The sequence below is a fragment of the Charadrius vociferus genome, unplaced genomic scaffold (assembly GCF_000708025.1).
Source record: "Charadrius vociferus isolate BGI_N301 unplaced genomic scaffold, ASM70802v2 scaffold90, whole genome shotgun sequence".
Taxonomy (NCBI): domain Eukaryota; kingdom Metazoa; phylum Chordata; class Aves; order Charadriiformes; family Charadriidae; genus Charadrius; species Charadrius vociferus.
The window spans coordinates 10,937,039-10,958,944 of record NW_009647222.1 but is presented as its reverse complement, the minus strand read 5'-3'; the positions used below and the strand labels follow the sequence as shown (position 1 = coordinate 10,958,944).

General features: G+C 41.5%; 1 protein-coding gene across 1 annotated transcript in view; it reads left to right on the top strand.

Annotated features, from left to right (window-relative positions):
* The first annotated feature begins 1,231 nt into the window (after positions 1–1,231).
* KIAA0930 (KIAA0930 ortholog) overlaps positions 1,232–21,906 on the top strand; it is a 43,949-nt gene continuing 23,274 nt past the window's right edge. Inside the window, exons 1-2 of the mRNA XM_009879717.1 lie at positions 1,232–1,256; positions 7,760–7,908. Coding sequence (XP_009878019.1) covers positions 1,232–1,256; positions 7,760–7,908 — 174 coding nt within the window. The remainder of the gene's footprint in view (positions 1,257–7,759; positions 7,909–21,906) is intronic.

The following is a 21,906-nucleotide window of genomic DNA, read 5'->3' as shown; positions in this document are numbered from 1 at the left end:
TATTGTTTTCTCTCCTAGGCAGAAAGGAAGAGCTTGTTTATGATACCCGAAATGATGCTCTAATATAAAGGAACTATTTTATATTTTCAAGGGAGACAGGAAACTGGTTGTAGTTGACGTGTATGCTATGTTGAAGAAGGTAGTAAATTGTGGTGACAAGATAAACTGTGAAGTGTCTGCTGTTTAGATGTTTGGAAATTGTGCTATATTGAAACCAAAGCCTTCGGTCTTAACATTTATGGCACAAATCTATGCCATCCAATGCAACAGCAAGTGACTAGGTAGGGGGTATGGTTATGATGCAGAGAATCTGTACCTACTAAAAGCCATCTCCTCAACAGATGTCCCTTGACATATTAGTCTTGACCCTGATTGTGTAGCCTCTGCAGATAAAAGAGAAAGCTTCAGAATCTAGCCACAGCCTGTATCTAATGGTATGAATGAAAATGAATTGTATTAGAGTTAGGAGACAGTCTGAGGGGTCAGGAGGAGTATGGGACAGTGGAGAGCCATCAGTAGTGAATGTCCAATATACTTCAAGGTTATACTTTGTTCTTCAGAATCAAAAGTTTTTACATTGTGGCATTTTCCTTCTTTTTTTTTTTTTTTTTTTTTTTCCACAGTGATATAATTCTATCTCTTTGCAAGTAGAGGATAGGTATGTGATGTGATTGACATGTACTTTACAAGTATGGACCATGAAGTTGCATTGCTACAACTGTGGCTTGACTTTCACATAGAATTTCAAAGTTAAAGCTCTGGGGTATAGGAGGGAAATTATTACTGGGTAGGGTAAACTGTGGTCTTTAGAACAGAATTACATTTTATCCTCTATTGTTTAGTTCAGCATAAGGCTTAAGCACAATTTAGTCAGCTCTGAGTCATTTCTGTGTTTCAGGAAATGAAAGTCATCAGTTGAAAACGAGCTCGGTTTCTCTGAATCTCAAGTGTTTTGGACCTACTATTTCATGGAATTGTTCACAGGCCTTCATGGAAGACTTCGTAGTCTATTCCTAAACGTAGAAATGGGTTTATCTTTCCCTCTTCACACAGAGGACCACATTTGTCTTTGATCCAAGTGGCAACTTCTGGCTTACGTAATTTTGGGCATTTGAGTCAATTATCTGGTGAGAACAGGCTTTAAATTTAAGATGTGTAGTGGAACTGCATATTGATTCTGCGGATCTTAGTGATACCTACCATTTAGTTGTGCTTCGAGAAGGTGATAAATATGAGAGAGGTGATATCATCTATTGGCAAATGAATAAATATGGAACAGCAGCTGTAAGAGTAATTGGCCTAATGTTTTTCATAGCCTTTTAACATTGATGACTCAACGCTTAAAGCTCAAATTTTGTCAGTTCCCTTATAGATATGCTATGAAGCCGAAGTTTAAATCAATTATTTTGCTTTAAAAAAGCCTAATATGTGCATGCAAGTTTGAAAGCATGATAGAGGTTGTCTTCTTAAAATGTCCACAGAAAGAAATGAAAGAGCAGCAACATTTCTATTTGGTTTAGACTATCCTTCATTCAACTTCAAATGAGCTTCCATCCATCCTCCTTGTTAATTGCTGTCTGTTAGTAAAGAAGTGTGTGATGTATTTGTTGTAAAAATTATTCTCTCATCTTGAATTATATTCTGCTTATCCTCTTCATATTATGTTAATGGATGTGTGCGTGCAACACATGATGGGGTAGGGGAACAGCTATTTTAGGGTGAGGGACTTGGGTCTTTCTAGTCTGGAGAAAAGACAACTGAGAGGGGATCTTATCAACGCTTATAAATACTTAAAGGGAGGGTGCCAGGGGAATGGGAACAGTCTTTTTTCAGGGGTGCCCAGTGATCGGACAAGAGGTAACGGGCACAAATTTCAACATAGGAAGTTCCATCTTAACATAGGGAGGAACTTCTTTACTTAGAGAGTGGCAGAGCACTGGAACAGGCTGCCCAGAGAGGTGGTAGAGTCTCTGACTCTGGAGACATTCAAAACCCACCTGGATGCCATCCTGGGCAAGCTTTTGTAGGTGACCCTGCTCTGGCGGGGAGGTTGGACTAGATGATCTCCAGAGGTCCCTTCCAACCCTGACCATTCTGTGATTCTGTGAAAAAAGGAGGGTTGTGTCTGTGGCAGAGTAGGACGTTTAATCTGTGGCATCTGTTTTGTCCCTGTCACTGCTGATACCATGATGCCTTCCTTTTCTAGCTAGAGTTCTGCCAGAAAAACTTATGTTGAAAGTATACGTTGTTTTTTTCTGACAGATTTAGGACTTGCGTGCTTGCAAAAGCACACTTCTCACTGTGCTATGTCACTACAGCTGGCATCAGTGGTAGTGCTCCTTTCCCAGCCCCAGTATTTATGACAGGAATGTGCTGCAAGGATGTGCTCTGGGGGCCTCTCATTTGGTGATGCGTTCCCTCTTGTGTTGCCTGCTCTTGAATTGGTTGCCAGCGAACCTCTGACATCAGTTTGGTGGAGTCCTGTGTTTGTATAAGGTCAAACTGAAGGGTTTAAATTATGCCCTTTTATGTAGGCGTTGGAAGAAGACTGAACTTTAAATTTCTAATGACTGGCTAGATGGCGACTTTCACTGGACAGGGAACATCCATTCTGATTTTGTGCAGTCATAATTATAACTTCATAATATCAAAGGTAGCTTTAATCTATGTGAAGCACTTCTCACGTTGTCCTTGCAGAATACTTGGCTAAACTCAAAACAAAAGATAAATATAGTGTGAATCACTTAGAACTCTAGTTTGCTTTCCATGCTGGGGCTGTAAAAATCTTCATAGGCATTTAATTAACCCCTAACCATCTAAGGATGCTCATTTTGCAGATGACAGCGCTGTGGCAGAACTGGATGAAATGAGTTTTATGATGTTTCACAGTTAAGAGTAGCTCATGGCAGGCAAGAGGAATAAAAGCATAGGAAGAAACCCTGTCTAGCTGAAATTACTGTGCTCTAAGCTCTGAGTGGTACATGCTGAAAAACTGATTATCCACCAAATGGGAAATCTTTTCTTCTATTCCTTTGAAGCAAAATAATATGCTGACACTTCTCTTTATCCACTGATTTTTTGGAAAGCATTAATTAAAAAAAAAAAAAATCACAACTTCTTATGTGGCTCTGGAGTCAGTTCCCCGAAATGAATGCTTAATATAAAAATCTAATAGGTAAAAAGAAAGACATTTATTACATAGCAGCTGGCATAAATCTTGCCTCTAATGAGGATAAAATCCATGTAAATGAATCATTACAGTAAATTGTTGTAATTAGGATTTATTCATGACAAAGGTCTCATAATTATATAATCAACTTTTAGTGTATTAAGATTTAGAGTCTGAACTCTTAGTTCCATTTTTTTCGTTTAGAAGCAGAATTTGCTAGGGGAGGAGTGTTTTCAGGAAGCTGTCTTGCTACATGCTCTCAACTATAGATGGAATTTGATTCCTTTGCAAATACCATCTAATTCTGGTGTTGCAGAAGGCTCGAATTCTCCTCTGGCAAAAATAAAACTGTTGGTGTTTTAAAAGGTCTCCCCAAATATTTAAGTCAAAGCTTCATGAGCTTTTAATTGCCAGGTGTTTTATTAAGTGCCTTCCAACTTAAGGGTAGTGTATATGCATGCATGCACGTCTTCTGAGTGTTGTGCAAACAGTGATGGACCAACGTGATAGAACGCTGCTGCCAGCTCATTATTGTCTGGCTTATGAAAAATTGGCTTGTTTTTAATCTCGGTCCTTGCCAGATGGATAGAAGCAGTATCGAGTATAGTAGCAGAGGGTTAAGGTCATCAGCAATCCAATTGCGAGCTGAGTCTGTCCGGTTCTTTTGTGAGTGGCATGTAATGGGGACAGATCTGCTCTCTGAGCTCTACCATCTCCAGTGCAGCTGAGGCCCCGCAACAGGGTGCTGTGGCAGAGGCTGAGAAATTAAGGCTTTGTGCTTTCTTCTGTCTGTTGAAAAGAATAATTTTGTCTGCTGGGCTGTTAGCCTGACAGTTTCAGAACCATCCCCCAAAACAATTTTAAAAGCAGTTTCCAAGTTCCATCTTGGCAAAGCTGGAAGGCTTCCAGTGAGATGCTGTAAACCGCCAAAATAACTGTAAGGGTATGCCATGCTTTTGGGGATGTAATAGTTGAAGGCAAGCTTGACCGGACGTATTGGATGTGACAGTTTCTGGCTTGAAATTGGAATAGATTTTTCCCCCTCTTGAGTTTTAAGAAGTCTGGATTACAATGACAGATTTTCTTGTCTCCTTTCCAAGTTAATGGTATTTAATCGTACATTTTAAAGGCTAATTCTTCTGCGTGCTGTTCCCCATCCTTCCTGCTTCTACTAAAATTTAATAAAAACAGCTGTGTTACAGTGATTTGGCTCTTTTTGGCTTCAAGAAATGTCCTTTAGCCACTGCAGTCAGAACGGTTTGAACATCCTCACTCTGGTTTTAATTACAGAAATGTCTGCAAGTATCCCTGAAGCTTGGAAGACGATTTTACATCTAATCTGTTGCAGGTAGGGTTTTGAATTGACGGCCATCCAACAGAGCTATAAGGGTTTCCAGGGCCTCTTTTCCTCTGCATTATGCTGCAGTGCTGCAGAAGCTTCACTGTCACAGCACTTCTGTCCCCTGGTTTTCTGTTTAGACTGACGTTGAATACATTGAATCAGTTTGTCCTGCATTCCCCAGCATGGGCAAAAGCACACACTAAGTCCTGGTACCTTACCCTGTTCTGCCTCTCTAATGTATGTATTAATGCTCTGTTATTACCACCCATAAATCGTTGAGAAGAGCATATTAACTTCTCTGCTTTATTGTGTAAAACGTATCTGATGATGTAAGCAGCTCGTATGACAGCTTCTCAGATTTTTGCAGGTACTGCCAAAATTTAGAAGTTGTTTAACCCTCATTTATAATGCTGGGTTTAGATAACGATGATTTTTGCTTTATAAGGGAAAAATATTTCCCCCGATAGGAAAATGTTCCGATATAAATTTAGCAGTGGCTTGCCTAGGGCTATTTTGTTTACTCATTTATGAAGCAAAGCCGAAGCAGTGTGCTTCTGAACACTAAAACTTTTTCAGAGATGATTCTTACAGAATGTAGATTCTTTTTTCTTTTTCCTTTGATTTTTCCTAAAACTCCAGATGAACTCAGGACAATCCTCTTTTTTCCCCTTTTGTCCCCCCTCTCCATTTAATTAAGGCTGGGAATTCAGGTAATCAAAACCCATGAGACTTAATAAGTTTCTTTGAGACCATGAATCAAGATGAACGTGTGCCCTGTTTTCTATTCTTTGCTAAATATAGAGGTGGGAATGGGTCATGGTGTCCTCAGCTGTCACTGGTAACACATGAACCTTCTCAACCAAGTTGAGCTCTATCTTTACAGCTGTTGAGATTATTTCCTTCACTGTTTCAGCGGAGGGGGCTGCTCCAGTACTTCATGGCTTGAATGCTTAGGAATCTGCTTCAAATTTCCAGCCTACATATGTGTTGGTGCGTAGTTTAGAGCCATTTGTCCTTGTGTCAGCAGTATATCCTTAAACCTTTTTCTCTTCTCAGTGTTTATCTGTAAATCCTGTCCTTTCTCAGCCTGGTTTTGGTAGTCTCAACACATTTGAATCCACTCTTATGTGGTAAGCTCTCAGATATAGCTGTTTGTCATATGGTCCTGTTCACCTGTGCCCAAGGGAGGGATGCAGATGCCCTGCATCCCGTATCTAATATCTCCAGTGCTTGATTCCCTTTCTCTGCTGGAAAAACTGGATAGTACTTCAGTGCATTGCAGATTTTATTCACGATTGCACATTATGTTCTATGCTGCCTTGAGTAATTGAAATGACTTCACTGCAGCCATGCAAATAAAGCAATTGCAGCGTGGCCTGGAATTAACCTGCACTGGGAACTAACTGCCTTGGCCTTTTTCTGTTCTCTCTCAGGCTTTTCTCTTTTTTCTTTTTTTTTTTTTATCAACTATATACATATTTTCAATACCATCATACTTAATGTTGATTAAGGTATTCTGTGCACGGTCCATCAGTGGAATTTAATTTTGTTTTCAATGTTAATTTTGGATTTAGTTGGAGAGACCTAAGATTTCGATTTCAATCACTCATTTGTCTGCTAAAAAATTTGAAAGTCTAATCTCCTGCCCACCACAGTAATTAAAGATTGGAAGAAAGATTTCTTTTGCAAATATTGCACACACAATGAAGTAGGAAAATGTGCTGAGTTACACTTGTGGATTAAAAGATTGATTGATTGCTTTATGAAGCTCTGAAGTTAGCCACCAGTGCCTAAGAAAAATCATGTTCATTGTTATGGTGTATGTCAGCTTTCTTGGCAATTGACTGGAAAATCTTCTAAAGCTTAATCCAGGTATTGTTGTAAATAAATGTCACTTCTGTCTCATTCAAGGTTTTTCTGTCTGTAGAACTATTTCATACATCCAGCGTACTGCTGAGAGGGAAATACAATAACTTGAATGGTAGCTGAGGGCTGGGGAGCAATGTGTGTACCAATCTGGGAGCCAATCTATACCTTTTAGGGAAATAAGCCACTGTAAAGGATACATGTTCTGGAGGATGGGTTGTCAGCTGCACCTGTGTGCATAAACACACCCTCACCTGACTTGATGTCTTGTACATCCATCCATCATCCATTTCAGGTTTTTGGTGTTTCTCAGCAATAGAATTTTTTTTAGTGGGTTTTTTTTTTTTTTCTCCCATGGATTTTAAAACAGCTAGGCTCTAGCTAACAGCTGCAGTTATCTTTTAGTAGGGCTTCAGGGAAGGGATGCAATTACTTCATCAAGGGGCCTCCAGTAGGACTGAGGAGCAGAGGAGAAATTCCGCTCCCTTGTCACCAGGCACAGTAGTAGCTTTGCTCCTTGTCTGTGTAAATTACGGTCAAGTCTGCAGGCATTACCACACCAAAGAGATGCAGCACCTTTTGCTGTTTTATTACAGTTAAGTGCTTTGAGGAGTTTCACAAGATGTGATGTCACTTCTACTGTGCCTCCTTTTCCTGGTGAGAAGCCAACTGCCATGCTATTGCTGATGTAATTTGTCTCCTTGAACAAGATTTTGTTGCACCTTCCTCTTCTGTTTTTTCCCCTTCCTCCCTTGCTTTTTCATGTTTAATTGGGATTCAGGACTTCAAAACTCCTTGTTTCCTTGAGGAAGAGCTGTGTTTTGTTCCTTGTCAGAGGGTGAATTACAGTTACTCCTGTGCGGGTATGATTTTGTTCTTGTGTATTGATTTAAGGAAGGTATCAGCTGCTTGTTTCTGAAGGACTGGCTCTACTCCCTGAGAGCATATAATAAACCTATTGGCAGCTGATGGCATCATGTCATTAACTAGAGCATATGTTGGCACTACATGCCTTTTGAAATTACTCCTTGAGTGCTTCTTTAGTGTATTCTCGCTCAGTACGCTGGTCCTGTCCTCCATGGCACGTGCATAGCCAGGGTATACTCATGGGCCCTGACCTGTGTTTGTGCACAGGGGCAGATTGGTTGCCAGAAGGCTGTTTTGGTTGATGATGGCCAAAGATGGGCTGTGGGTTTGTGCCGAATGGTGGCTGTGCTGTACACTGTAGAAAAACTTAATCTGAGCCGTGCAAGAGCATTTCTGTTACCTTTGGGCTTAACTGCACCATATGTAGCAAAGACTGCAGGTGTCATGTTAAGTGCAATTAAATGTGACATGCTAATCCCACAACTCTTATTTCTCCTTCCTTTTATGCCTTTTAGGGTGTTTCAAAGATGACCGTATTGTGTTCTGGACTTGGATGTTTTCAACGTATTTTATGGAGAAATGGGCCCCACGGCAAGACGATATGCTCTTCTATGTCCGTCGAAAACTGTCTTATGTCAGTGGTGATAGTACAGAGGGGAAAAAGGTGAGTAATGATATATTTTAACCTTGGAAATTTGAGGTAACGTGGGATTTGGTGTTCTGGAGTACCTGACACATACGAGAACTGCAAACCAAGGATAAGGAATCTCCAGGTCTGCCCACCACAAGAAGTTATGCAAAACTGTCCCATAGAGAAATATTGTGGTTAACACTGAACATCAGCAGCAGTGTAAGCGAGCTTCGCTATCACAGGAAGGAGATCAGAGAGTTCGCATGCTTTTTTGGGAAGCTTTTATGTTGATCAGCCTGTGTTTCAGGGGGAAGAGAGGACGTCCGTGCTGATTTTTGTTTTGCTTTTCAGTGATGATACTTTATAAATTGCAAGTTTAAATCAATAAAAGAGGAGGAAGGTGGTCACTCTGGTATTTCTAGAAGAACCCTTTCCTGAGATACCAGAGTATCAGGAATGAACACCTGTTGGGTACTCAGTAGCAGAGTACATGCAGCCTCCTGGAGCTGGGATACAGTAGTGACAAACAGTGGAGAAATGACTGTATTCTCATAATCTACATTTCAAACAATATGCCCTCCTATAGAAGTATTGTTTCTTGAAAACGCATAATTAGGTAGCCTAGTGCTGCTGCATAGGTATTTTCCCATTAGAGATTTGAGAAACTTCTCAGCATTTCATGGCAGTTTTTAACTTAGTTAAGGGAAACAGAAGCAAGAGAAATAATGGTTTTATTGGTAATTAAGGAGATGGCTGCAGAGGATCAAAAGCAGGAAGGTAAATGGAGGAAGAAAACACTGGGACTAACTTCCTGACATAAATAATTTACACTGTTGTTGAATCACAAATACATGTGCTTGGCGTGTGCAAGAGTATTTTTAGCCAGGTATACCAGAGTTCTCTGGGTTTATCTCTGGGTTTAAATGTGGTGACATAAAGAGCCATAGTTGCCAACTCCCTTGAGAAAATGATCCCAGGAGATTTTCCCATGTTTTTGTTGGAGTTACAGAAAATGGGCAGAATTATCTTCTCTCTTCTCCCCACCTGTCCGAGTTCCATCCTGATAACCACTAAGGAGAAGATGGCAAAATATTGTTCTTTCTCTGTCAGGTTAGTGGTTTAGTAGTCGTTGGCCAGCGTACTTGGAGCTTTAAGACTTTTGGAGGAAACTTTCATCCTAATCATTGTTTAAATGACTATAAATGCATTCCTGTTTCACATCAAACGGTATAGTGGCTTTGTTTAGCTTAATAAAAGCATGGGTTGTTTAACCTCTTGTCCTTCCCAAAAAGGAAGGTGAACCTCAGAGGAAGCCTGGACACTTAGATTTGTTCACAGACCCCCAATCAATCTCTGTTTAACTTAACAGTTTAAAATGTTTGAACAACTCATGGAGAGAAGACAGTGAAAGAAACCCTTGCATTTGCTCTCAGAGCTTTTATTTAAGCCTCGTAAAAGCATCATAAATTTTTATTTGTGGGAGGGTTTCATAAGTGGTAGTTATAACAAAATCAGCATTAGTGAATTGCTTGCCATAACAACTAAAATGGGGAGTGAACCTTATAGTGCACACAGTATAACTCCCTCTTGACTGTTTGCGTTTTTCTCAGCCTCTGAGAAATGACCCTTTCCTGTGACTTTGAAGTACTTCCAATGGTTTGTTAAACTTCATAGTTTGGTGCTTCTTTGGTGTCTGTGCAGCTCTCTTCCTGTTTGATTTTAGCAGACTTCTTTGCATTTCCAACTCCTTGTGTCTAAGTTTTGACCTGTCCAGTGCAGTGAGGCACCAAACAATTACTTCTACTCTTTGAATTATGACTAGACAAGTTTTTATTTTCCTGTGTAGTTTTGACCGTTCTTTTAAGAAAGATGGATGTCAAAATACCAAAGTCATATCATTAAAAGTGGAAAAACCTAGAGACTGGTATTTATAGAAGCCAAATATAACTTCAAACATCCCTGCTACCCACCAAACTGGGTACTGTCATTTACATCCCCAGAGGTAGACTGAAAAGGCAGACGAAGGGGAGGGGTTCAGAGTTGCTTGGGACCATGAAGGCCTAGAACTGGAGTGGCCCTGTTGACTCCTACCTTATGCCCAGGCTGTGCTGAATGGTCTGGTGATGATTTCTCCATGGGCCAAACAGAAGTTGACTATTAAGTAATAGTAGGATTATAGAATGGTTAGAGTCGGAAGGGACATTAAAGATCATCTAGTTCCAACCCCCCTGCCATGGGCAGGGACACCTCCCACTAGACCAGGTTGCTCAAAGCCCCATCCAGCCTGGCCTTAAACAGTTCCAGGGATGGGGCATCCACAGCTTCCCCGGGCAACTTGTTGCAGTATCTCACCACCCTCACCGTAAAGAGTTTCTTCCTAATATCCAACCTAATCTACCCTCTTTCAGTTTAAAATCATTACCCCTCACCCTACTGCTACACTCCCTGATAAAGACTCCCTCCCCATCTTTCCTGTAGGCCCCCTTTAGGTACGGGAAGGCTGCTAGAAGGTCTCCCCAGAGCCTTCTCTTCTCCAGGCTGAACAACCCCAGCTTTCTCAGCCTGTCTTCATAGGAGAGGTCCTCCAGTCCTCTGATCATCTTTGTGGCCCTCCTCCAGCAGGAGGACCTGCTTCAGCAGGTCCACGTCCTTCTTATGTTGGGAGCTCCAGAGCTGGATGCAGTACTCCAGGTGGGGTCTCATGACAGCAGAGTAGAGGTGCAGAATCACCTCCCTCGACCTACTGGCCGTGCTTCTCTTGATATACAGCCCAGGATGCTGTTGGTCGTCTGGGCTGTGAGTGTGCATTGCCAGCTCATGTTGAGCTTCTCATCAGCCAACACCCCCAAGTCATCCTCAGGGCTGCTCTCAATCCATTCTCTGCCTAGCCTGTATTTTGTGCTTGGAATTGCCCTGACCCACATGCAGAACCTTGCACTTGGCCTTGTTGAACTTCATGAGGTTTGCATGGGCCCACCTCTCAAGCCTGTCCAGGTCCCTCTGGATGCATCCCTTCCCTCCAGCATGTCGACTGCACCACACAGCTTGGTGTCATTGGCAAACTTGCTGAGGGTGCACTCAATCCCACTGTTCATGTGGCCAACAAAGATTTTAAACAGCACCGGTCCCAGTACCAACCCCTGAGGAATGCCACTTGTCACTGGGAGCCACTTGGACATTGAGCTGTTGACCTCAAGTCTTTGAGTGCGGCCATCCAGCCAATACCTTATTCACTGAGTGGTCCATCCATCAAATTTGTGTCTCTCCAATTTAGAGACAAGGATGTTGTGCGGGACGGTGTCAAATGCTTTGCGCAAGTCCAGGTAAAAGATGTCAGTTGTTCTTCCCTTATCCACCGGTGCTGTAACGCTGTCGTAGAAGGCCACCCAATTCAGCAGGCACGATTTGCCCTTAGTGAAGCCATGTTGGCTGTCATTGATCACCTCCTTATTTTCCATGTGCCTTAGAATAGTTTCCAGGAGGATCTGCTTCATGATCTTGCCAGTCACAGAGGTGAGACTGGCTGGCCTGTAGTTTCCCATGTCTAACTTTTTTCGCCTTTTCCAGTCAGTGGGAACTTCACCGGACTGCCATGGCTTCTCAGATATGATGGATAGTGGCTTAGCAACTTCATCTGCCAGTTCCCTCAGGACCCACGGATGAATCTCATCAGGTCCCATGGACTTGTGTACCTTCAGGGTCTGTAGATGGTCTCAAGCTTACTATGCGCTCTCCTCACTGCACTAAGGATCTTGAATTCCACCATCTCATGGTCACTGCAGCCAAGGCTGCCCTTGAGCTTCACATTCCCCACCAGCCCCACCTTGTTGGTGAGAACAGGACCCAGCATGGCACCTCTCCTTGTTGGCTCCTCTATCACTTAGAGAAGGAAGTTATCATCACCGCATTCCAGGAACCTCCTGGATTGCTTATGCCCTGCTGTGTTGTCACTCCAATAGATTTCCGGGTGGTTGAGGTCCCCCATGGTGACCAGGGTTTGTGAATGTGAGGCTGCTCCTATCTGTCTATAGAGGACCTCATCTGCTCAGTCTTCTTGGTCAGGTGGCCTGTAGCAGACCCCTACTTCAACATCACCTGTCCTTGCTCTCCCTTTAATCTTGACCCATAAACATTCCGCTCCTCATCCATCCCCAGGTGGAGCTCCATGCACTCCAGCTGGTCACTGACATAGAGAGTGACACCCCTGCCTGTCCTTCCTGAAGAGCCTGCATCCTTCCATTCCAACACTCCAATCCTAGGAGCCATCCCACCATGTCTCCATCATGCCAATAAGATCACGGCAATAAGATCCTCGAGCTGCTGAAGAAGTTGGGTCTCTTTGTAGCTTGGGTATATAGTTAAGCAAGTTCATTGTAGTTCTTACATAGACACTATGTATTTGCTCTGCATTTGCGTGGCTGTTGTAGGTTGTGACTGAAGGATGTGACTGAAAAAACGTGTGAGGTGAATCGTCCTATGACATCTCAGAGCACTAGTTTATATTCATGAAAATAAGATCTGCACAGCTTTGAGCACAGTAATCTTCTGTAGGACTGATGACAATGACAACAAAACCGGATTGAGAGGGGAGGGACTGTTTGTCTGAATGCTAACAATGGTGATGTTTGTTTTCTGAGATGATGAGCTCACGTGGCATGTTCGCATCATTTGCATGCCATGGTGTGATGATTCATGTCAATGAGAAACAAGTATCGAGTTATCAAATGGTTTTCAGGTTTTGATGGCTGTCCTGTGTAATTAAAAGTCATTCCTGTTTTTTTTTTTTTTCTCTGTTCTTACTGGTGCTGAAGAGTATCAGCAATAACATTTGATTTTAAGTTGAAGTGTAATAGAGGATAAGCAGAAAAAACGTGATAGGATCAAGATTAGAGGTTCTGCTCAATTTTAAGGCCGAATGAGAAGGGCTTTGAATGCAGCTTAGTCACAGCAGCTTGAAGTAATAAATCTCACAATTTGATGTATCAATAGGTGATGCTGGTAAACTTCTCTGTGATCATAAATTTTCTTTTAAAAGGCCTTATGAATTATCAAAGTAGATAATTTATTAGACCCTCTGGTCTAAACAACTTTCTGTTTGCCTCTCTTTTCCACCCCCCCCCAATTTCTAAACTGCACATGTATGGGTGAAGCAGCAATTAAGCTCTTAAAAAGTTCTATGTCAGGGCAGAACTGCCATATCAAATTCTGGGCTATATCTATTGTGCGAACTCTTGGGTCTCAGAGAAGTACATTCAATTCTGTTTCCTTGGCATGTTGCAATAACACTCTTGCAGGTTTCCTTGCCAACTTTTGGAGGTACTACTTCTCTCAGTGTCTTTAAGCAAAACCACAGACCCCATCTTTCAGCATCTATGCAGGCAGGGCATTGTGGACCATAGCTCTTCTCGAAGTTAAGGGATTTAGTAGGCTTTTATAAGGTGGAAACCCTTTACTTGTTGCTCTTTATGCACCATTAAGTCAAGGCTCAAAATACCTTTGCTGCCACCTCGCACACCAGCTGATGTGACCTACTGGAAAATATAAGCCCTGATCCTCACTTACAAAAGGTCCTGTACGTTGCCAAAACTTACAGCTTTAAATGGTTAAAGTGGTTGGACTTGGGATTCTGATTTTAAAATGGTATTAGATTAATATTAAATATCTCTAGTTCTTTCCAGTGCAAAAGGCATTTATAAAGGGTTATGCTTTGTTACAGCCACAAGCTTCTGATCTTTCTGTAGAGAGAAGCTTTACTTTCTCAGGGAACTATGGAAGATGCTAGTATGGTGTTAACAGAGACAGCTGCTGAGTAGGGAAACTGAGGTAAAACCTCAGTGACAGACCAGCAGAGCTAGGGTGTATTAACCCCTTCAGCCTTGCATCATGCTTTATCATCTGAAAAGGGTGCTGTATTTATAGGGCAAAGCAATAAAAAAGATTAAGACGCTGTTGGTACATGTTCTGAACTGGCCTGGATTTTGGAGTAGCTCCTGTTCTCTTCAGCATCCTATAAATGTGGAGGGGTACAGTTGCTGCCAAATGCATGGGGGAGTCATTCAGGCTGTTAAGTCTTCAAAAAGCTTAGCTACTGATGTTGTGGCTGCAGCATCAGAAACAGAACTGAACAGGAGCCATGGTTTACAGGTTTATGTGGATCTGTACCTGTGACACAACAAATGCTGGCTGTGATGGGAGACTGGTTAGTTTCCAAAGCTAAATTACTTTAGGCACATGACTCCCACTGAAAATCACAGGATTTTCATAGCTGAATCTCTAATTCACTGTCACCATCTGTCTGGCTGGAAGATTTGACAACCTGAACTCCACATCTAGCAGAAATGCAAGTTTTATGTTGCTGTCTCTGTTGTACCTTTCAGAGCAGTGCTTTTTTTTTTTTTTTTAAAATGTTGTGAGCAAACAGGATGTCTCCAGAAGAGCTGTTCAGTATACTTCATGGCAGTTCCACGTCACCATCTGAATCCAACAGAGAAACAAATGGCCAAAAATGCATCTTTTTGGCTGAATAAATTCTCTCCATGTACATGCATAGTATGTGGGAACAAACAATGATTGCAACGTGTGCAAGTCAGTACAGACAGACAGCTGCTCTGCCTCAACTCTTCTCTTGTGCTAAGTTTGTGGAGGTGTTGCAGTGAGTAGGAACAGTGGCTTCTGCAGAAGAGGACAGCATCAACACATTGCTCTCACTTTGAAACATGGAAAAGGAACACTGGCATTATCAGATTGATATTATGATTTTCTGTAAGGAGCTCAACATCTTAAATGCAAAGATTTGGATTTTCTTTTATGATTATCCTTCTCAGAAATTCCTGTGCTTTCTCATAGTATTTTGCTGATGTTTGGTTGTCTAAATACATGAACATAAAGGAGCTGCTACTTGATAGCCTCTGCTCACGGTGCATTTTTTGCAAGATCACCTGCATTTCCTATGTATGCTGTGATAGACTTCTTGGCAAAAAGAAACAGAGAGAACAATACTGCCACAGGTGTGACAAGAACATCTCTTTCCCACACAGAACTGGATCTGGCCATCTGTGACCTGGAGTATGCTTGTGACATACCTGGCAGCTTAATGAGCCTTTGGGGTGGAGATGCTTTCTTATTCTGTTCTATTTCCAGAGTAAATTTGTGTCTGAGGCAAAGCGAGCATGCAGCTGAAACATCCTCCCGGTGTCACAGTCAGTAAACTCCTGACTCAGGAAGGGGGTGTGGGCTGCAGGGGCATTTCTAATGAACTGGTTTTTATTGCTTCCAGTCTCTGAAGAACTCCCCTTAAGCAGTCAAATCGGGTAACAAGAAAGCCAGGATCAGAAGTGAATTAAGATGAATTGCACTGAAACATGGCAGCCCTGAGTCATGTGGCTCAGACAGTGCTCTATACTCTCCAGCAGAGAGAAAGTTCATTGGGCAGAAAAGAAGCCCAGACCCAGTTCCCCCATCTGGTAGAACTGTAATGAATAATTCAGTATTGCAAATGCAGCATATCTGAGTCACTGAGGGGGATAAGGGACAGAAAAGCACTGCTAGTCTGGACTTCACACCCTGGAAAAGGTAAGTGTCTGTTTGGAGCTCCCTGAAAGCCTCATAAGGCTACTAATTCAGCAGAGTGCTTAATGTGTTTGATCTATGGGTTACACAGTGTCAGCTTGCTCATTAGGAGTATGAAAATGTCTGTTTTCAGTGTTGAAATTAATACACAATTGAATTGCAGCTCTGGATTATCGTAATCAAGTCTCTAATAACACTAGTAATTAGAACTCAAATGTGTATTCTATCTGCCAGGGTTTTTTGTTCCCCCCCAGTTTCTGGTCAGTAACCCAGTTTATGCATTTCCACATCTAACAGAGTTGGTTTGAAATATGATGATTTATCAACATGCTGTAATGTTACTTCTCACATGTCTGTCTTTGCTGCCTTCGTTACTGAGATAGTGTGCTTCCCCTTGTCTTGGTGACTGTATTCTGCAGGAGGCACGCTACGTGTTGCTCTAGGCACTCGTGCTTTTCTGGGGACGAATTCCGGAAGGCTGGTAAATAATATTACAGGAATAAGGTAACAGCGAGCAACCTGTTACATCTGAAAATACTAGTTACTCTGTGGTCTGGTGTCACATTTGATAGTGCTTAAATAGTCACACGTTTATCTATCCTTTCAATTTTTGAAAGCTGATTTAGCAGAATTATGGAGCGTTTGAATTGTGGAATGAAAGCTGATGCGATTTACAGAGTAAAAGTGTCGGGTAGCAGCTAGGATTACTTTATTGGTATCTCAGATATAGTGATTTCTTGTCTTGCTGATACTGATCAGCACGTTTTAACTCCCAGCCTTGTCTTGCTTAGCCACAGTTGTAATGGCTTTCTTGGTGCCAGAGCTATGCCAGGGGGAAAACAGTTTCCGCACCTTGTGTATCCTGTGATGTCCACATTGTTGCTTTCCCCTCATTTGTTTGACGATGGTCATCAAACATTCAGACTGTTCCAGTAATTTGAACAACTTGCACTTTCCTTATTTTTAATCTTTTATACCTCTTTTGCTATTGCTAGAATTGCAAAGACAGAACTAGACTTCTTGGTTTCTTTTCATGTAAGTGGTTTCTAGATCAGCTTTTAACTCTGTGGGTCCCATTAGCTTTTCTCAGTCTTATAATTTACTCATTCTTCTTATCACTTCAGATTATTCTTCTTCATATACAAGATGCAGATACTGGAAACAGATTTGTAGGCTTGTTAGATCTTTGTTTTCTATGACTATGACTTGCCAAGCCAGAAGAAATGTCTTGTTATTGTTGAAAAGAATAAAACAGAATATGTTTGGTAGAAATTCCTTGTGATTAAGAATTACTTTTGCAAGAGCTATCATTAATTTTAATGTAATTTCTTTAGTACTGAGCTATAAAATTATGTAATAATGAAGAAAGAAAATGGGAATTCAGTGAGAAAGCACAATCTCAAGGCAGTGCAGGATATGAAAAACCTAGTGTTTGGTGTGTGCCCTCAAATGAAGGGGGCAAACAGTATTTTTTGCTACAGGTTGGTGAAGTGCAAAGATTAGAGGAGGATGTTTTCTGTCTTTGAAGAGGGAGGAAGCTGCTGTTCCTAGCTGTCAACTGATGCTATAGATCACCCTTCATGCCTTTAACTCTTGTCTCATTAGAGATAAATGGGGTCTGACTTTTTAAAGTTTACCGTTCAGTTCAGACCTAGTCATAAACCAAAGTGTGTTCTTCCCCCAAAAGCGCAGTTGGGTGGAAGGAGAGGATGCCAATGGATCAAAGTTGGGTGATGTTTACAGTGATGCCTCATCCGTTCTGAAAGGGGTTGGAATAATGAGTAATTAACCTTGAATTTCAGGGGCTGGACTTCACAAACCAAAGCACTTCTCACTCTAAGGCAAACTAAAATGTTGAGTTTAGGGCAGTCTTACGCCATTAAGGCATCATCTACAACCAGATCAATAAATGACAGGAGAAAGATTAGTTTATAAGGAATTACAGTAGCAGTGAAACCCATGTGAGCAGTGAGAATAGCTTTGCAGAACTGAGTATCCAGAAGAAAGGAACTGGGAGAGAATAAAAGTTACATGTGAGATGACTGCTGTTTTCAATATTAGACTGCAACTGCAGTTGTTCGGTGAACAGGCAATGAGTCAACCAGTTTGTGGGTACAGTCTCCTCTGTTCTCCCCAGCCTGAGCCTTTCAGCGTTACTGCGTGTTAGTCTGTGGAAGGTACAAGAGGGTTGTGTAATGGAGTGTTGCAAGATTAGGATTTTAGCATACGTTGCTCAGAGCTTTGTTCAAGGAACAATCTTGAGCAGAAATACTGGAAATCTCATTCTTCAGAATACTTAACAGGGACAAAACAGGGCACAAAAAAATATGTGACAGGAGAATCCTCTTTAGGAATTAAGACGGTTTTTCTAGCCTCCCTTCCCTTTACCTAGTGTCTCACAAAGCACTTCGGCACTACAATCGAAACACCCATGTGGCAAGGCACAGCAGAGCCCTGCCTTGCTCTCCTTCACAGGTGTATGAGGCTTTCTTCCTAAAAGCTCTTGGTTAGCATAAGAAAAAGTTCCCAAGCCATCTAGTTCATGATCATCTTATTCCCTTAATGATTTAAGTCCTGTTTGATTGTTAGAAGGCAGAACAATCAGCCTACTCATCTTAGAATTATAGAATCATTTTGGTTGGAAGAGACCTTTAATATCAAGTCCAACTGTTAACCTAGCAGTGCCAAGTTACCACTAAACCATGTCCCTCAGCACTACATCTACCCATCTTTTGAATGCCTCCAGGGATGGCAATTCCACCACTTCCCTGGGCAGCCTGTTCCAATGTCTGATAACACTTTCAGTGAAAAAATTTTCCTAATATCTAATCTAAACCTCCCCTGGTGCAACTTGAGGCTATTTCTTCTTGTCCTATCTCTTGCTACTTGGAAGAAGAGAGCAACCCCCACATCTCTACAACCTCCTTTCAGATAGTTGCAGAGAGCGATAAGGTCTCCCCCTCAGCCTCCTTTTCTCCAAGCTAAACAGCTGCAGTTCTCTCAGCCACTCCTCATAAGACTTTTGCTCCAGACCCCTCACCAGCTTTGTTGCCCTTCTCTGGAATACAAGCCAGGATGTGGTTGGCCTTCTTGGCTACTTCACCTGGGCCCGCTGTTGGCTCATACTCAGCTGGCTGTTGACCAGTACCCTCAGGTCCTTCTCTCTTTAAAATCCCAAATTAACTATGAAAAGAAAGCATACTTCTGGCTTTTTGCCTGATAAAAGCTAAACATGTTTGGGAACCATGCTGAACCTTATCAAATACGGTCAAATCGTGGCCTTTTTTAACCTTCTTAATTAATATCAGACCTTGGGAATAAATAAAAAAAAATCATAGTACATATCATGCAAATCATGCTAATGATTCTTCTTGCAACATCTGTCTTTCCCAAACATATCTGTGTAGTTTCATAATTGCAAGTGGAGCCTTCAGGTGACAACAAAATATAAATTAAATTTTATAGTGCAATATTTTACTTCCTTATATATTTTTGTACCAATTAGAAATGTTTCATACAATCAGATGTTTTCTTTTTAATTTCTCCAGCACTCGTTACCTTATTTATAATTATTACTCTTGCTTTATATATTCCTTACATGAAGACTGATAAACCTTGTTAGGTCTGTGGCTTTTAATGATAGGACTGCAAAAAGGTCTATAAATCCAGCAAATTACTTCGATCCAGAAGAAAAGGTCCTGTGTGGTGAATTTTCATATTAATGAATATTACATCTAATTATACTTCTTTGGAATCTGATCATAGTTATGGTGGTTTGCCTAGTTTTTAAACATTTCAATCTAGACTATTGTAGATACACCAATGTCAAATTTACTTTGAGGTATGTGTTTAGAAGTTACAAATACTTTGAAAATCTTGAGGTGAAATCCCAAATCCTCTGAAGTTGCTGAGAATTTTGCCATTCTCAGCAAGTGGGGAAGAATTTAATTTTCATTAAATGTAAAAGGTAGAATAAACTATTCGGTGATTTGCAGAATAATATAGCAAGGCCTATGGATATGTCTGATCTCTTGTAAAAATCCACCTCTTATAATCTTGCTTCTCGCTGTGTCTCCATTCCTGCAGTATTCCCTGGACCACTTCAAAATACAGCCCCTCATCTCCTTGCTCTGTCCCCAGTGTCCCTCCAGCAATGTCCCATGCCTTTTACCTTGTGTGATCTCTTTATATCTCTTTTTTGGTTGCTGCCAATGCAAAAGGTAGCCAGCGCTGTGGGTGGTTCATGGTGAGTGGTGGCTGAGAAGTTAGAAAAAGACGTGAGGGTATCTGACTGCTGATTGTCACAATGGTACGATCTGATAGAAGTCTGTCAAGTTTGCCTGAAGTTGGCCAATGCATTTGAAAGATGGCTGGAAGCAGGAAAGAACTCAGTTGTGTAAGTCCTATTTTCTTAAACCAGATGTTGTGGAGCTTTTCCCCATATGCACCATTACTTCATAACCCTACAGCATTCTATGTATCTAGCCAGTGTGCTCCAAGATGACATCTGTCTGGTAATCACACATTCACGTGAGGTGATTGCTGCTGTTGTGAAGTCCTAAATACACGCAAGAGATGTGAGAAAGAGGACAGGAAGGGAAAAGACCTTTTGCAAGAAGTTCAGCTGCTTGTTTAAACTGACACAGCTTCTTCGGGATAGGAAATATTGCAACTATTCTTGCAACCTAGCCTGAATGATTTTTGACTTGAATGGGTCTCCCATTTACAGATGTAGTCGTTTGTTTACGTTTCAGTTTAAAAAGCATGTGTGCTGGTAGCTGTCTGTGAACTGCCAGTGCCTGGTTAGTAAGGGCTGGAGTAGGAACGTTGTCTGTTCTAGCAACACCTTTCATGTGTCATCCGCCATCCTGCAACTTGAGTGATGAAAGAGGATAATCCACTGCCATTCTCCAAGGCTCTTATTCCACCTGCAAACACCTTCCCATGTCCTTGCCTACACACACGTAGCAGTTGCGGTAAATCTTTCAAGTTGAATGCTGAAGCTAAATGTCAGCCTGGTGTTGGCAGAGGTCAAGCATAAATACTGCCTTTTGGGATGATCTGGGCTGCAAAGTTTCTCACCTGCAGGTCATGAATGAGTAGCGGAAGTTACATTATTATTATATGTTGGCATTTATTATGCCAACAAATGGAAGAGGGAGTCTGAAGCTATAAATAGATTCTCCTAGGCAATTGTATCACAGAAAAGATGAGCAAGTGCTGTTGGGCACCAACTTGTCCCATTTGGACCTTTGAAAGAACCTCTGCAAGACACGGGAGTCTGAGATACTTGCTTGCTGTTCTGATTTATCCAGAGACACTAGAAATTACAGTCAACTTTTTAGATCACTTACTTCTCTTTCTGTTGGTTTTGTTTGGCTTTTGATTATACTAAAGTAGCTGGGGGGAGAGAATTCCAAGTAATTAATACTGAAGCAAACTTTTAGAAAAGGGATTGTTCTATCTGTGGCTGAACTTTGCGTCTTGCATAAAAGTTTATGGTCGCTTTATTGCAGTGGGCTTTGTTTCAGCTTTATAGCTAAGGTAGGTGTCAAGTTGCCATAGCTACTGGGCGTTATGCTGCATTTATGTGGGCTCCAGAGCACGTTCCAGGAGCATCGGGTGCAACTTTTGAATAATTAATAGTATATGGGAAAACGGAATTGGAATTTTGTTTTGGAGGGCTTTCTTCTTGTTGTCCTTTACAGTTGCTGCCACTGAAAATTACAGTAGCCCTAATCTGAAGAAGAAAGCTCCCTATGACATCTGAAAGAATCTTTCTTTTTCATTTTAATAGATTGTTGCATTGTTAAATACAGTTGTCCCCTTTAAAATATTATCTTGGATATAAATATTCTAGGCAAGGCTTATAACGTAATCTGTCGTCAATGTTGTTGTCCCTTCTGCAGACTCTCTACGTGACAGGACTGGGGATGCACCCTTCCCATAGGGCTTCTCTGCACGCTCCAGAAAATACCAGACTTCTTTGATTTTCTTCCCATTTAATAGAGACAGGTCTGTTGATGCTGGGCGGATGAGTGAGCAGATGGATTTTCATGGGTGACTTGGTTGGATCAGTTCATATTGTCTTATTGGGTGTATATTCTACAACGATGCTTGGCAGCCTATTACAAAACACATAAACACTGCTTCATATACAGGTCTGTGTTATTTCAACTTCTCCCAGCTTATTAAATACATGTGAGGCAAAAATCTTTGGAGATTGAAGTAGTGACCTCCATGTCATTCATGGTAATTTCTTGTTCCGAGAAAATACCCTATTTCTGTGCCAAAGAGTCCTGGCAGCTCCTGGGATACTGTCTTTTCCTTCTGAATTGCATCATGTTGTTGATACATTCTAGATAAGGAAGCAAGGAGTGACCTGCATCTCAGTGGTCTGGAGGTGGGGAATTTTTGCCCAAAGAAGTGAACACTGCTCTAATGGCACCTCCACACTGTAGG